General features: G+C 49.0%; 1 protein-coding gene across 6 annotated transcripts in view; it reads right to left on the bottom strand.

The window, feature by feature from the left end:
• Positions 1-16,340, bottom strand: part of Prdm15 (PR/SET domain 15) — a 62,407-nt gene that overhangs the window by 43,675 nt on the left and 2,392 nt on the right. For all 6 annotated transcript variants that reach the window (XM_048422514.3, XM_048422517.3, XM_085685865.2 and 3 more), the window contains exons 2-5: positions 7,038-7,083; positions 6,354-6,447; positions 4,649-4,802; positions 1,918-2,170 (exon numbers count right to left, since the gene is read on the bottom strand). In XM_048422514.3, the coding sequence (XP_048278471.3) occupies positions 1,918-2,170; positions 4,649-4,802; positions 6,354-6,447; positions 7,038-7,083 (547 nt within the window). The remainder of the gene's footprint in view (positions 1-1,917; positions 2,171-4,648; positions 4,803-6,353; positions 6,448-7,037; positions 7,084-16,340) is intronic.

The raw sequence follows: 16,340 nt of genomic DNA, 5'->3' as shown, positions 1-16,340 counted from the left end.
GGCTTTGCTCTCTGTGGACTTTTGAGATGTGGGCAAGGAGGGCTGCAATGTATGGTTTCTGCTGGGGGGATGCATTCAGCACATAGCCCAAGCTCTGTGAGGGTACTGCGGAGAGGGACTTAGGGAAAGAACAGATGGGGCCAGAGAGATAGGTGGCAAGGTGTGATTGGGGAAGCCCAGGGGAGCATATGCCAGCAGCAGCCAGCCTGAGAGAGCCAGGTAAGTGCTCCAAAGATAGAAAGACATAAAGATTCCAGCTGTCTTCTGGGTGACAGTAGCCTGCAACACTTACAAGTTGTCCAGAGCTGGGGGAAGCCATATCTGTGCTTGGCTCCTTGTGTGCTGCTTTATGAGGCTGGGCCCAGGACATGCACCCAGACTCTTCCATTCAGCTAAACCACAACTGACTAGAAACATAGGACAGGACAGAGCCCTCTGATTCATGACCCTCCGCCTGTAAGGTCTCTGCAAGGTGTTAAGAACTGCCTGTGAAGCCTTTCTATAACACCACAGGAAGAAACCATTTTCATGAGAGGTCACTGTATTTGGTTCAGAAGCAGAGTTACTAACCGACTTGGATTTTGAAAACCCTTAGTAACAACAATGAGCAAGGCTGCTGCCCTGGGAGATGCCCAGGATCCAGGTTAATAGGGCAAGCACTGTGACTACAGTGACTGGCTTCTCCATTAGGAGATCCTGAACCTAGCAGCTCATCAAAATGATTCCCCCATGCAGAACTACATTTCTTGAATGCATATGGACAAGACACACACAAACACATACATATACCTCTGCATATGTATATATATACAATCCTGTATATCTGAACTTACAGACAAGCATATGCACACATCTGTACATACACAGGCATAGACCTATAAATCTACACACATACTAATATAGGTACATACCTGTGCATCTGTATACATATATGTACTTCTAAATGACTACATATATTAACACATGTATGTAGTCCCATCTATCCATACACTCTAACACATATACAAACCTATACATCTATAAGAATACAAAACGTGTACACTGTGTATTGCATACATGCCGACAAATGCACAGACTGGTGCATCTGCACACACATGTCTGTAAACACACAAAGGTACCGTGCATCTGTTACTACACAAGAGCATGTGCTCTGCAGCCTAAAACAATCACATGCACACACCAAGGCATCTGTCTAGACATCCCACACTTTTGCCTGGGCACACGCATACACACATGTGCATGAACCAGACTTGAGGAGGAGCGGCTATCCAGTACACAGTGGCAGTACCAGCACACTGACAGCATAGCAGCCAGATCTGTTGCTCCAGTCCTGGTTCCCTCACTTCTACACCAGCACTTCTCATCTGTGGGTCACAAACCCTTTGGGGGGGGGGGGATCTGAACAACCCTTTTACAGACATTTACACTATGATTCATAACGGTAGCAAAATTAGTTACGAAGCAGCAACAAAAATAATCTCATGGTTGGGGTTACAACATGAAGAACTGTTCTGAAGAGACAAAGCATTTGGAAGGTTGAGAACTGCTGTTCTGCATTGCCACTCAGCCTGTCCTGGGCCTCACCTTCATCTGCCCGTCCCTAGGCCTCTGTGCTCACAAGAATAAACTGCTTCCTCACAGCACCAGGAGGGTGGGCCACTGTGGGAAACCTGAGACCAAAGCAAGTGCCAACCTGTTTTATACCCAAGTGCCTAAAATCACCTAAAGACAGAGAGGCACTGTCTCTCACCAGTAAGTGTCCCAAGATTCGGGGGAGCACTGTCTGCCACCCCATAGGCAAGGCATGGGGGCCAAGCACTGCACCGACTCCATCCCACTGCCCCCATCTCAGTTGCTGGCACCTTCATTAGCATCTCTGGCAAGGGGCCCAACCACAGTAAAAAAAATAAGATGTACCCTGGATGCTAGAGCAGGCCTGCTTCAGCATGGGCTTGTCCATCTTCTTGGCATAAAAGGCAGCATACCACACACGAAGTTCAGTGCCTGCAGGAATATCCCTGGAGGTGGTGAAATACACATCACTGCCGTGCTGGTAGGCTGTCAGGTTCTGGTGCCCAGGCTCTAGTGCTGGTCGCACCAGCATCATCCAATTGCAATCATCTTCGTTGGAAGTGTCAAAGCACACAGGATGTCCGTCCTTCTGGAATACCTGAGGGGAAGGTCACAGACTGGTTACTGACCAGTCTATCAGTGTGGCATGGGACCATGGGGGACACAACACTGCTTCTGATAGGACCTGCTGACAAGCTGTTTGCCACAGCCAGGGGATCAGAGAAAGATTTTGTGGTTTAGATGGCTCAGGTGGGTCACAGCAAAGAACTTGAAGACATGCAGCAGCTCCCTGCTCGTTAGTATCTGAGTACTTTTGTGACCCAGATGGGGAGCAAGACACCTGAGCACTCCTCCTGTGCAGACATCGAGGGGACCCTGAGCTCTCCTCGTGTGCAGACATCGAGGGGACCCTGAGCTCTCCTTCTGTGCAGACATCGAGGGGACCCTGAGCTCTCCTCGTGTGCAGACATCGAGGGGACCCTGAGCTCTCCTCGTGTGCAGACATCGAGGGGACCCTGAGCTCTCCTCGTGTGCAGACATCGAGGGGGCCCTGAGCTCTCCTCCTGTGCAGACATCGAGGGGACCCTGAGCTCTCCTCCTGTGCAGACATCGAGGGGACCCTGAGCTCTCCTCGTGTGCAGACATCGAGGGGACCCTGAGCTCTCCTCGTGTGCAGACATCATGAAGACCCTGAGCTCTCCTCGTGTGCAGACATCGAGGGGACCCTCAGCTCTCCTCCTGTGCGGACATCGTGAAGACCCTGAGTTCTCCTCCTGTGCAGACATCGAGGGAACCCTGAGCTCTCCTCCTGTGCAGACATCATGAAGACCCTGAGCTCTCCTCCTGTGCAGACATCATGAAGACCCTGAGCTCTCCTCCTGTGCAGACATCGAGGGGACCCTGAGCTCTCCTCCTGTGTGGACATCGAGGGGACCCTGAGCTCTCCTCCTGTGCAGACATCGAGGGGACCCTGAGCTCTCCTCCTGTGCAGACATCGAAAGGACCCTGAGCTCTCCTCGTGTGCAGATATCGAGGGGACCCTGAGCTCTCCTCCTGTGCAGACATCGAAAGGACCCTGAGCTCTCCTCCTGTGCAGACATCGAAAGGACCCTGAGCTCTCCTCCTGTGCAGACATCATGAAGACCCTGAGCTCTCCTCCTGTCCAGCATAACAATGAGCTTTTCTCCCAGCCTCATTGGGAATGGGACACGTGAGTTCTCCCCATGGCTCAGGTAGATATCCAGAAATTGGAATGATCCTCCTGGTTCTGCTCCAAGCACAGCATCAGCCGAGTTCTTCAGTTCAGGTAAGCTGCCCCTGGTCTGCAGCATCAGAACAGCTCCAGGATTAATTGGGAGCAGGCAGGGAGAGCCGTTAGCAACTTTAAGTTTGAGTTAGCACAAGTGTCGGGTCTGTTCTCTACCTGTGGAATGATGATTGCTTCCTCAGGGACTCTGTCCCATTGCCAAGCTTTTCCTCAACAGACCCTCTAACTTTGAGACTCTCAGAAATGCAGGGAAAAACTTGGAGGCCACCAGCTGCTCAGTGACCCCTCGTGGGTGTGGAAAGCACATTTCCACCCTCTTCTCAGAGACACAGGGCTTCCCTTGGGACACAAAGGTTCTCAGAGCTAAGAACAAGAATTGAGGAGGTAAAAAGAAGTCAAACAGGCCTGAAGGAGTTTCTCCAGCCATGTGATGACACCAGTGTGTACCCATAACCTGGACCCACAGAGGGCACTAAGCTACCTGCCTTTCCAGGCTCAGGTTTTGGCCTTTCCCGTCATTCTTTAGCACAGAATCTTTCTTTATGCTTTCCTTACACATTTTATTTTTAGTACCTGTCATCAAGTATTTGTCTTTCCTCTTTGGCTGAAGTCTGTCCCATAAGCTCAATATCCCAGGAGTGCCAAATGCTGAGGCTGCAACACCTACGGCTGGTGGCTGCTTCTCTCAGGCCTCAGAAGAAGCACATTGTCTTTAGGGCTGCCGAGGAGCAACTCAGCCCTCATTTGTTTAGGTCCTAACTATTTCCGAAAGTTTGCCCTATGTGTGAGTCTCTTCAGTCTCAGAAGGCTTCCTGGGATTCACTTTAGATCCTCAGTCACCCCTGTAACTGACATCCACTTTGTTTCTCTTGGTGTTATATCCAAGTTGGAGACACCCATCCTCCCTCAGCCAGACACGCTCTGTGCAGCTGCCAAGCCCCACGCAGTCACTCAAGTCTCTGAGAGCTTCCTGCAACTCACACATGAGTGAGATTGCCACACTGGTATAGGAAGCTACAGATATCATTGCTGTGCCGCAGCCACAGCACCTGCTGGGGGAGGACAAGGGTCACACCAGCATGGAGTCACTCCCGTGTGCTCTTAAATGTACTCCCTAAAGACCTGCAAGTTAGTAGGCATTGCCTTAACCCTTACACTCTGAGGTATAACACAAACTGAAGTGAAGGAAAGACTTCTCCAGCATTTGCAAATCATCACCCCTCAAATGTTCTCATTCCATTCCCATCAGGAGTCATGCAGCCCCAGATTCTGAGGGAGCCACAAAGCCCCTGCCCACGCAACTTTTACCTTCAGGGGAAACGCAGACTCTTTCTCCCACTTCGCGACCCTCCTGGACTCAAACGGACCAAACTGTGTGCGCTTGACTAGCTGGGTTACTGCAAACACACCTTCAGCCCCATCATCCAGGCGTCTGATCTCCAGGTTAGAGGGGAGGGAGGACCTGAAAGCAGAAGACGTTTCAAAGAGGTCCTGCCACCAGAGCAGTGCATGCCTACAAGCTCCCATCATGCTCCAAAGATGCTCTCTGACAGGGAGCAGAATTTCTTCCTATAAATGGGAACAGAAATGGAGCTAGGTTTGTGAGGACCCAGAGCCCAAATACTAATGGAAACATTTACAGCCCCACAAGACAATGCTGACCACACATTCCTAGTGTGGGGGCTGGTATATAAGAACTAATCAGACAAGATTATGACCTTTAAGGTTGTAAAAAATGGTGGAAGAAAGGAGAAAGAGGGGCACAGAGCAAGATGAAGTGTTTTGTACAGACTGAAGAGCAACAAAGGGGCTCTGGTCTGGGAGGTTGGATCAGCTTCACTGAGGATGTGCCTTTATTAGCCAGACTATAAGGTCAAAGAAAATGATAGAAAAGGAAGTCATGGAGCTGGGACCTCAGCTTGGGCTAGTGGGAGATATGTCTAGAAGCAGACAGAGGTAGACCATCCTCCCTGGGGATGAGCAGATGCTGTAAGAGTCAATGGCCTAGGGCTCTGGCTCTGCACTCAATGTCTTCAAATTCATCAATGGATTTTGATGGGCAACTGGCACCTCACTCCAAAGAAGAGCTGTCAGTTCTCTACTTTGGGCAAAAATATTTTGAAAACTTAAGTCACAAATAAAGATGAATAAATGGGAGTACATACCAGTTGGGAGATTTCTAGAAACAGTGATAAGACACTGAGTATTTTAGTTTAGCACCAGACCAAATCAGGCACCATCAGAGCCTCATAGGGGTAACTTAGGTTCTCCAAGTCTCAAGCTACTGGTAGTTTATGGGCCCTTACCCTAGATCTCTGAAGGCACAGACCTCACAGGAAAACATGGGCCTGAAGGGCAATGCCTGGCTACTAAGCTGTCTCGGTACATGTGCAAGGTTTGTTTTTCTGGTAGTTATAGCAGCTTGACCTGTTCTCTGAATTACCTATCCAGAACCCTTACCCAAGCCTATTTTGTCTACGGTGCACACCTGTCCACAGAGGCCTAGATTCAGAACACAGACAAAACCCAATAGGCAATAATTTGCCACACCTTTCCCACTCCCTACCTGAGACAGGGTTTCTCTGTGTAGCCCTGGCTGTCCTGGAACTGACTCTGTAGGCCAGGCTAGCCTCAAACTCACAGAGATGAGCCTGCTTCTACTTCTTGAGTGCTGAGATCAAAAATATGCACCACCAACACCTGGTGAGTTTAGCCACTTTTACTCAACACATAAACTGATGAAGTCCAGGCTGACACAGCCCAGATGCCAAGATTCCGACTATACCAAGGAAACACATCCTCATGCTCTGAAACTCTTAGGACTCATCCCAGCAGGAAATGTCCAGCTTCCTGGGGGATGGACACCCCTCCAACACACACAGTCTTTCACTTTGACTCTCAAGCCTCCTTCTATCTGTAGACACTTGGGGCCTCTGCACTGTGACCACAGCAGACACGTAAAGCGCCCTTCTTCACAGACAGAACTGCTGTGGAAGCTTAGGCACTCACTCACCTTGCCCTGCTCAGTACAAAGGAGTCCTTGACCATGACCACAGGACCCAGTTCAGGACACTCTGAGTCGTGGTACTGGCTACAGTCTTCACACCCTGTAAACAGACACTGAATGTCAGAGGGGGCAATGCTCAGGGAAAGAGAAACCCAAAGACCACAAACCTGGGAAAGGGGACTCTAATGCAATGAAATTCATGAGACACATGCTAACACAAAGACAAGGAAGGATACAGCAGATACAGGAGGCCCGGCCACAGAACTCACCGCTTAGTGCTCCTGAAAGCACAGAAGCCAAGCAAGAGCCCCTTCTCCAGAGCACCAGTCTATGGCACTTTCAAACTCCACACACCATCCCCGTGGTTAGGAAGACCAGAATCTAAGATAGTACTAACCCATTACCCTAAATCTCACACTCTTCACGCTTTCTAAACCTTGGGTGACTTTTTGAGTTAAAGGTCAGCCAGTCATGTGCCCCTAACGGAGTACTGAAGAGACGTGATCTGAGGCCACAGCCCTGTAGCAGACAGGTAATAACCAGGCTCTCAAAGCAACTGAGCAAATTATAGAAGTGCATGTCTGTGCCATACAAACAAAATGTGGATGTAGCTTTCCCTAGACAGGAAGTCAATCCCATCTGCATTCTATGACATCATACTAGCCACAGAGAGGTCTATGGGTCACTTACAGATAAACATGATCTCCTCACTGCCATCTTCAGCCATTGCCGACACCTGTCAAGATACAAGAGAGATTCATTAACAGTGAGCTTTTACAACATAGTTTATGTGTGGGTTTCCCTATGTGCATAGGTGCACATACACCTATGTGTGCAGGTGTGTGAAGGTCAAAGTCACTGTTAGATGTCAATCTTCTGGAGTCATCCACCTAGTTCTCCAAGATATGGACTTTCCTTGGGACCTGGGGTTTGCCAAGGAGGCTAAGTTGGATGGCCAAGGAGCAGCAGGGATTCTGTCGCTGCCTCCCCAGTGCAGAAATTACAAGTACACGCCACAAGCCCAGCTTTTACAATGTGGGTACTGGGGATCGACCTCAGGTCCTCATGCTTGCCTGGATAGCACTTAATTGAGTGAGCCACCTCTTCAGCTCACTAACAGTTTTTAGATAATCTCTTCTAAGGCTCCTTGACCTGTGCAGGGATATAACACGATGCTTTCAAGAGAACAAACACTGGAATCCCTACTTTTAAATTTTCCCACCCATAGTAATACTGTTTCTTAGGAAGAGCAAAGGATTTGAACGCCTTCATGACAAGGGGGCCGTAATGAACTCAGATCTCCATTGTTTTGCAGCGGCTGTCACTTATAAAATATACACTGTATTTTAGAAGCCACTGTCCTTGCTGCCACTGATTCGCTGCCCTCTCAGGGCTGTGAATTCTGCACAGAGTCAATTCTACTGCAGTCTGTCCTTCGGTATCCAGCTCGTGCCAATGATCTCATCATCCCGAGTGGGTAAAAAGTAGTGTCTGACACACAGCGTGGTGGGTTCTCCTGCTCCCACATAGACCTTTGCAAAGCTATTTCTATTTCCCATGCATCATTTGAAGGCTGCCTCAAAAGCCATCTCTATAGTGGGCAGTTAAGCACAGACCAATCCAGTACCGCACGTGTTTCAGACAGAGAGATGCAGGTGTTGCTCATTCTGGGACATCAGATGCCTAAGCTGTAAGATAGATATAAAAACATCGACTTCATGCAGTTTGGGGAGAAACACAGCGAGAGGTACTCAGCACGTCCCACCCAATATCCTCCCCACTTCACATCGTTCCTGCTGTCCGGTCACTCTGCCTCTCTGGTGCGCCTGCTGGTCATCACCTCAGGAAGGGGTGCAAGCTGACACACACCTCAGTGACACTAACACTGAATGTTAGTCTCTCCTGCTCTCCAAACCCATCCCAACCCCAGCAACTTGAAGAACAGAACACAGGTAGCTTAACACCCCAGTGAGAAACCAGACCAGCTGAGCAAGCTATTACTGAGCCAAGAAGGGAAGGGTTGAGAACATCAGGATAGGAGAAGAAAGGTGCTATACACCATCAAGACCGATGAATCCCCAGTTTTCAAGCTTTCCACATTGCCTTAAAATGCTAAAAACAACTTGGCACATTATTCCCCAAACTCAGCCTCTTTCCTTTTGTTGAATCAGCAACTAAGCTGGCTCAAGGGCCTACTAACTCCAACCCAGTTCCAGGCCTCCATCTGGCCTCTCAGAACTCCTGGCAGGTGGGTACCATGTGCAGTGGGTACCAACCCAGGATGGGGATAGTGGCTGGTCACTGAGCAGAAGGCAAGGAGGGATTGGCTTAGTTCCAGGGAATCATTCTGTGGTTAGTGCTGCTGGCTGGAGGCCTATGGGAAGCAGAGCATCACAGTGGGGCATGCAGGATGAGCAAAGTTACCCTCTTCATGGCAGCTGAGAAGCAAATGTCTCCAGGGAGGGGCATTTCCCTCACGACCTTTCTTCCACAAGGTTCCTCCTCCTAAAGGTTATGCCATCACCCACTAGTACCATCAGCTGGAGCCCAAGCTTCTAAGCTACAAACTTCAGGTGGGCGGGTGGGTGGGTGTAAGAGTCACAGCCGTAACAAGCAGCATCAATCAGGGTGACATCATGTCATAAGAGCTTGAGGGTCTGTGTACTACAGCAGAAACCAGCTCCACACACCAGTTACACTCAGACCAGAGGGCTCTGCAACCAGAACAGGTAACAGGAAGCTACCCCAAGCCATGGCTAGATCCCAGCAGGACACGGGACACAGCCCGCAAAGCTAATCAGAGCAGAGCAGAGGAATAAGAATCTACTCTGTTCTGCTTGTTTTGAAACTAGAATCTGTACACAGAGGTGTGGTGGAATGCTTCTCCCTAGGGTAGCAGCCTAGGCTCCAGTTCCATCCCTCTCAGCAGTACAAGGACAGGAACCCTAAGCCAGGAAGCTTTAGATGCTGTTGTAGAAAGTGAGAGCACAGGAAATGTTGGGAAGTTAGTCACTTACATGGGGCTCAGCTAATAAAGAATCCTGGGCATTCATTATTAGTAGTATCTGGTCCCCAAAGCACAGCTTCTAGAATCTTCTTCTAAGACGGGGTCACATGAAGTGATGATGTACGTTTTCAAAGTTTGCTCACATCCATTAATGTGCTTGGTTGTAGAAGCCAAGTTCAGTCCTCAGATTTCTATGACCCTCCCACATTAACAGAACAGTGTTGGTGTAGTTAACACACACCTATGACCATTCCCCGCCCCCTCCACACACACAAAACAGGCTAAAGCAGAAAAACTGTGAGTTCAAGGCAAGTCTGGGCTATACAGGGATAGCTTGTCTAAAAACCAAAAATGAGAAGGAAATCCCCAAAGAAGGAATTATAAAGTACTATCTAGTGCAAAAGAAGAGGGGGAAAGGTTGCCTCTCTCCCGTGTTTCAAAGTATGCTCCATGGACCAGGAGGCAGCAGCAGTACTGAATGCTTACTGGAGGCTCAAACACCAGCCCAGCAGTTGGCTAGGGCCCAGCAGGTTTTCTGTGTCCTTCAGCTGACTCAGCTATAGCCCAAACCTGGTCCATGCCTACAGCATACCAATTAAACATGGCTACAGTGGCATTATCAGGAAACCAAATGCATTTTCAGTGTCTAGGAGATTCTGTCAAGGACCCCTTGAATCTAACTGGTTGGTGAGGGTGGACTCCAGGTATACGTTCCCTAGCAGACACAGCTTGCGCCAGGTGACAAGTGTAATGGTAATATTCACTCTCAAAAGGACAGGATCTACAATCATCGAGGGGACTGTGTAGATTAGGCTAACCTCTGGGCATGTCCATGGTTATCTAGATTGGGATAACTGAAGGGAGAAAACCCACCTTAACTGTGGGCAGCACCATTCCATGGGGGTCCTGGATTGAGTAAAAACAAGAAAGCTGAGCATCAGCATCTTCACCCTCTGCTTCTGTAGTGAGGATACAATGTGTCCATTTCCCTCGTGCTCCTGCTGCTACACTGTCCCCACTGATGGACTGTATCCCATCAAAATAAGCTTTTTTCCCTTTAAGTTACTTTTGTGTGGTATTTTATTGCAGCAATAGGAAAAATTAAGTAAGACAAGCAGTCTACCTACCCCAAGCTTAACCATGAAGCTATGGTGATGGAGATCTGGGCAGAAAGGAGCTCAACAGACAGACACAGACCCACACACACCCGGTCAGAAGTGATTCAGAGGAGGGAGGGCCTTCTTCCCTCGAATGGTGCTAGGATGGCTGGACATCCACATGCAAAAAATTAACTCTGACCCCACGTCTTATTAAAAAAATAGCACAACTGGTGTGGTGAGCAGACAATCCCAGGATAACAAGGCTGAGGAAGGAGAATCACATGCTCCAGGTCAGCTGTGGCTTTACAGAGGACCCTGTTTCAACATAAACCATTAAATCTGTTGACGTGTCCATGCGTCTATCTCAGGATTCTTAAGGATTCTGTTCTGATGGCTGCTGACACCACACAAGAGAAGGGCAATCAACAACCTGCCACTTCAGCCTTACTGTGAGGCTTCATGGTTTAGTCTTTCCGGTTCCTTTACCTCTCTGCAGAATTTCTCCTCTTCCTCTTCCTCCTCTTTTTTTTTTCATTGTTTTGTTGAGATAGGGTCTGGTTATGTGTTCCTGAAACTTGCTGTGTAAAGCAAGCTAGTCTTAGACTCAAGACTGAGAGTTGGATTGATTCAAGGCATGCATTCCCATGCTGGGCTTCTCCATAGAAACTTTAGGACAACCCTGTTCACAGCTGTGAAAGTTCAAACACATAGACTTGGCTGCCCGTTGCTTACTCTCATACCCGAAGGATCCTCATGTATGCAATTAACGTTTAAGGAACTTTCTCACATTAAGTCTTGGAGATACAGTTATGTTCTTCACTTACAATGGACATTTACAACTCACGGATTTGAAAGTCATCTCTGGTTTAGAGGCCCTGGGGATTTCTATTTAAACAAAAGGACCATCCTTCCCACTGGTACAAGCTTTCAGGGCTATATTAATAGCAATAGGGGAGAAATCTCAATAGGGAAAAAGCAAATGAACAGTTTCTCAAACTCTGCACTGGGATCTAGGTTTGATAGGTGATAAAGGAGCCCGGGAGTAAGCAGAGAGAATCTTGAGCTAACACTCGTGAGCACTACAAACTCCACTCAAGATCCACATCAGGCATTGGAGGTCTGGGGAATCTCTCAGAGAAGATGTGCTGACCAGCAGCTCATCAGCCTAGCTGGGTAGCGGGAACTTCCCTCTGTGATGGACAGGCTGGAGGGTGACAGGACTATAATCAGCCCTGCACTAGGAGAGGAGGGCTAGATGCCAGATTCCAGTGTACTGGCTACTGCTGACGCTGGAGGGTGATTATCACCCTTTCCTGGACCTTGGTTTCCTCAATGGACAATACACTCTGAGTTCCTTTCTGGTCTGCTCCAAACAACTGCGGGCAGGGTCTTCCCACCCTTAGTCCCACCACCTTGTCCTCCTATGCCTATTCCTGTGCAGACAGACACCTGAGGGCAGGCGTACACCTAGATGCAGATGCAGAATGGTTCCAGCATGCCATCCACACCAGAAGGTCAGCACAACCACCAACCCAGACGGGACCCCTGACTTAGACCTCTTGGTCACCTGGGCTCTGGCTCCCATATTTGGCCTTTTGGTCTGTGAGCTTGTGTCCTAGGGAACGTGATGTTTTCTACCATTAAATGATTGTTCCTTTCTGGACTTCCTGGTTATTTAGTGTCTTTTCCTGCTGTTGGGATAAAATACTCTGACAAAAGTAAATTAAGAAAGGGTTTATTTTGGCTCATAGTTCAGTCTTTGTAGGGAAGTCAAGGCAGCAGGAGTTTGAAGGGGCCAGCCAGGAAACAGACAGTGATAAATACTTCCCAATGTTCAGCTGACTTCTTCCATTTTACACAGTCAAGATAGGTCTGCCCACATCAATAAGTACAATCAGGACAAGCCCCCACAGGCTTGGCCAGAGGCCCCCTCTCAGGTGCTTCTTCATTCCATCAGGCTGACAGTTAATATTAACCAGCACACTGTGCCTGCCCTCTACACTCAGCACAGCTTTGCTCTCAGCCAGGGCTCACCACCCTCTGTTAATCCCACTCTCTTCACCCATCTTTAAAATTCAGACTGTTCTCCTGCCCAAGAGATCACCACAGAGCAGTGGACAGCAGGACCCACGAGTTGAACACAGTGTCACCAACCTGACCCTTTACAGGAGAAAATGGTCCATGTAAACAGATGACCACAGTAGCCAAGCTGTAGCTTTCTCCCTGCTGAACGACTGCTCTGCAGAAGGTCCTGTGCTTACCACCACAGACACCCAGGACTGATTCCAAGGCACAGGGGTATCTTGCTGGGCCCCTGTCCTCTGAGCCTCATGGACCCCACAGCCCAGTGTCTTCATACAACCCTTTCTGCTCACCAGCTCCACTCCCACATCAGCTCCTTCAGCCCTCACCTCGCCTAATTTCACAACCTGCAAGACAGGGCTTGTGATTGGATACTGCTCCTTCGCTTGATTCTCTTGTTTTGAGCATGTGTAAGGTTTGCTACCGGCATACCTATGTGGAGATTCTGCTGCTGGAGGAGGAGAGGCCACACACTCCCACGTTCTCCACGGCTTCAGCTAGTTGTTTAGAAAGGCAAATGAATGAGTTGGGCCCCCCGTCCACCCATTTCACTGACCCCTTCTCAGATGCTTGCATGTTCCAAATCTTCCCAGCACTGGCATCTTGCTTTGCTCTTAAGTGCATTGTTTCCTGCGTTTCTGCTCACTCCCTGCCCCGCCCCCCACTGTAGTGTCCCTGGAAATCCTGGTTCTGGTTCTGGTCTGAGTGTGCCTACCGGAACCTTGAAGCACAGCAAGCTCACTTAGAATGCGAAATAGAACCCTTCTGGCCTACAGCTTCCAGCACACACCACCATGCCTGATTTCTTTCCAGCTATCAGCGTACTTGTTCACAACTTCCATCTTCAGAACCCTCCAAGTCTGGTTTAGCCCCTGTATCTGAGTTCTTAGGGTTGGGCCTGCCACTCTGGCAGCTTGGAGTCCTTGGCTCTGAAGTTGCTTAGACTTTTTTCTTTCCAACTTCTACATCCTTTCTGATCTTCTTAGCTCATCTACGGTTAGGTTTTATTTCCAGTGTTCACTTCTGATTCTTGCAAAGGGGTTTCTGGGCAAAAGAGGTGTATAGCCTAGTCCATAAAAATAGAAACTGAGGCAGTATTAACTTGAAGATTCTAGCCTAGCCAGTCATGACAGCAGAAATGTGGCAGTCTGTGAGGGAGGAGTTCTAGAAGTATCTTGCCTAACACTGTGCTAAGCTAAGCAGCACTGTGAACCATCTTGGTAAAAGGCAAACTTGCCATAACTAACTAGCACGTGTTCATCAAACTTAGAAAATGTCAAAGACCTGTAGGGAGAACTGGATACAGGGAATATGTTTCTCAAAGGCAGCCTCTCAACTGTATGTGGTGGCTCTGCACACATCTGTAGACCCAGCAGTCATGATTCAAACAACAGAACAATCAAAGGCAGTCTCTTGACACAGTAGGTATGATCCCTTCTTCCCAGTCAGAAGGCCAGGAAAGTCAACCCCTGCACACCCCTGGCACTGCCAAGAACTCAGGACACACTTGGCTTCAGTACTGTCCCTCAAGTTCATCCAAGGGATGTTCATCCAAGGGATCCTGTGATACTGACACTTCCTCAGCCTTCAGAACTATGAATGGAGGCCCAGACCACAGTAGACAGAAAAATATGCTAAACAGAGCCTGGACCAGGGGATATCTCAGCAGAGAGAAGCGGGCTTGTGGGGTCTTTAAAGCACTCTGGGTCTAATTTACACAATAAAGCTCATTAGATCCCACAGGCTCGGTGCCTGCCCCCACCCCATGTGACAGAGGTTGGAAGATGAGGGACTTCAGCAAGGCATTCACCTGTACAGGTTCCTAAGGATTTATTCGGGTCCCCTTCCCAGCCTCCATGTCACCAGTTGCTTTTTCCTCCCCCAAGACTGCTATGTGGTCTCAAAACTCTGGCTGTGACATGGCTGTCACTGTGATGTTATCAGGAGGTGAGTAGGTGGGTCACAAGATGCTATCCCTTCTCATGGACCTATACATGTCCTCCCCTACTTCCTCATTAGTGATGCTCTCCAGAAAGGTAACCTGAGGATACCCAGTCTATGGGGTTCCTGGTGCCCTCTAACCCAGCTGGGGACAGCCTCCATATGGTCTCGCTCTTTATAAATTACATCGTCTGGGGAAATTCTGACATCTTACCAGCAAACAGACTAAGTCAGAAACCTTCCCCCCAATGTCAAATTCCTACCTACTCTTTAAGGTCTGTCCTAATACTGCTCTACAAGTCTACAACCGCCTCCCCACTTTCCCCCGGAAACTTTTCCTATTGCACCTCTTCTGGCAGCATCTATGGACACCCAGAGCTCACACACTGAAACAAAAGGACTTTGCCTGGAGGTCACACATGCGACCTTCTCTTTCCTTCCACTGTATAAGTCCTGAGAAAATTGCTGGCTTCCTCACCTCTTAGGGCAGTGGTTCTCAATCTTTCTAATGCTGCAACCTTTAATACAATTGTTCAAGTTGTGGTGACCCCCAACCATAAAATTACTATGTTGCTACTTCATAACTGTAATTTTGCTACTGTTATGAATCATAATGTAAACATCTTATGCCAGGATAAAAGGGTTGAAACCCACTGGTTGAGAACTACTTCTATGGGCTCTGGAATGAGCGAACCAGCTCCACAGCACACAACTCCACAGGTCTCTCTCTGTTGCCTACATCCCCCTCCATCAGTACCTCGAGTTCCCCCTCCACCCCAGATCCTGCTTTGCTTCCCTCACTGGACACCCCATGCCATCTGTATGTCTGTACCTCTGTCCACATGCAGCCACCCTGCAGTGTCTCCTTGGCCATCCCCCTCCCCCAGATTTGGCACAAAGTAGAAAGCCACCTCTAAGCCTGGATCCTGGTGCGGCTCTTGCACCTCCCTAGATCTGGACCCACCTCTGAAGCTACCTAATGCCTGGCACCAGGCCCAGCACTCTCTCTGCCAGTATCCCACAAAAGTGTTTTTACCATTCTCCATTCCCCATACTATAGTACCAGCTTACCCGACCAGGCCTGGTTTAAAGAACAGCAAGAGATGAAAGTACCACTGACCTCAAAAACAGATCCTGATGTCACTCTTGTAAACACAGCTATTAAAATGTAAGCCCCATGAAGGGACGGCCTCAGTCACCTCCCACTCACAGGAATCAGCATCTCTTTAAGCATCAGCAAGCTGACCCCGCCTCTTCTCTGTCTCCTGCCGCCTTCCCTGGAGACCCTAAACCGTCCATGACACACTGCTGCCTGCAATTGCTCTCCTGACGCCCCTGGTGTAACTTCTCGCAACACAAGTATGTCTATCCATTGAATCAGACATGATTTCACAGGACCACGGGCTGCGTTCATTTCTTCTGAGTGAGCTGTGGCAGCCTTCACTGAACTGTCACTGAGCACCAAAAGAAGGCTAGTTTTGAGAAGCTGGTTCAAGGAAGTACACAGGGCACATTACGGTTCCCTATTACTTCACCTGCTGAGGATAAATGACCACTATGGCTCTTCTCCTGGGAGACGAGAACAGAGTTACACGGGTGAAGAGATGGAGCAGGAGGCTGGAAACAGCAGGGCCTCGTGCCTACCCTTCAGAGTTAAAGGTGACCCTGCCAGTTAGGAAGGGCTTCAAGTTGCTGGAGAGTGGCCACCCACAGTGACTTCGTATCTCCCATACCTGTGGAAGAAAACACCCATTCTCTAGGGCCATAACTATACCAAGTCAGAGGATGGATGGATCAATGTGGTCTCCTGCCCTGGGCAAGGGAAGACCTGCCCTAGTCAGCCAGGTCCCACATGCCCATGGC

Source organism: Myodes glareolus, chromosome 2, assembly GCF_982192425.1.
Source record: "Myodes glareolus chromosome 2, mMyoGla1.1, whole genome shotgun sequence".
Lineage (NCBI taxonomy): Eukaryota > Metazoa > Chordata > Mammalia > Rodentia > Cricetidae > Myodes > Myodes glareolus.
Note: the sequence above shows the minus strand (reverse complement) of the source record. Positions and strands in the feature narration are given on the sequence as shown.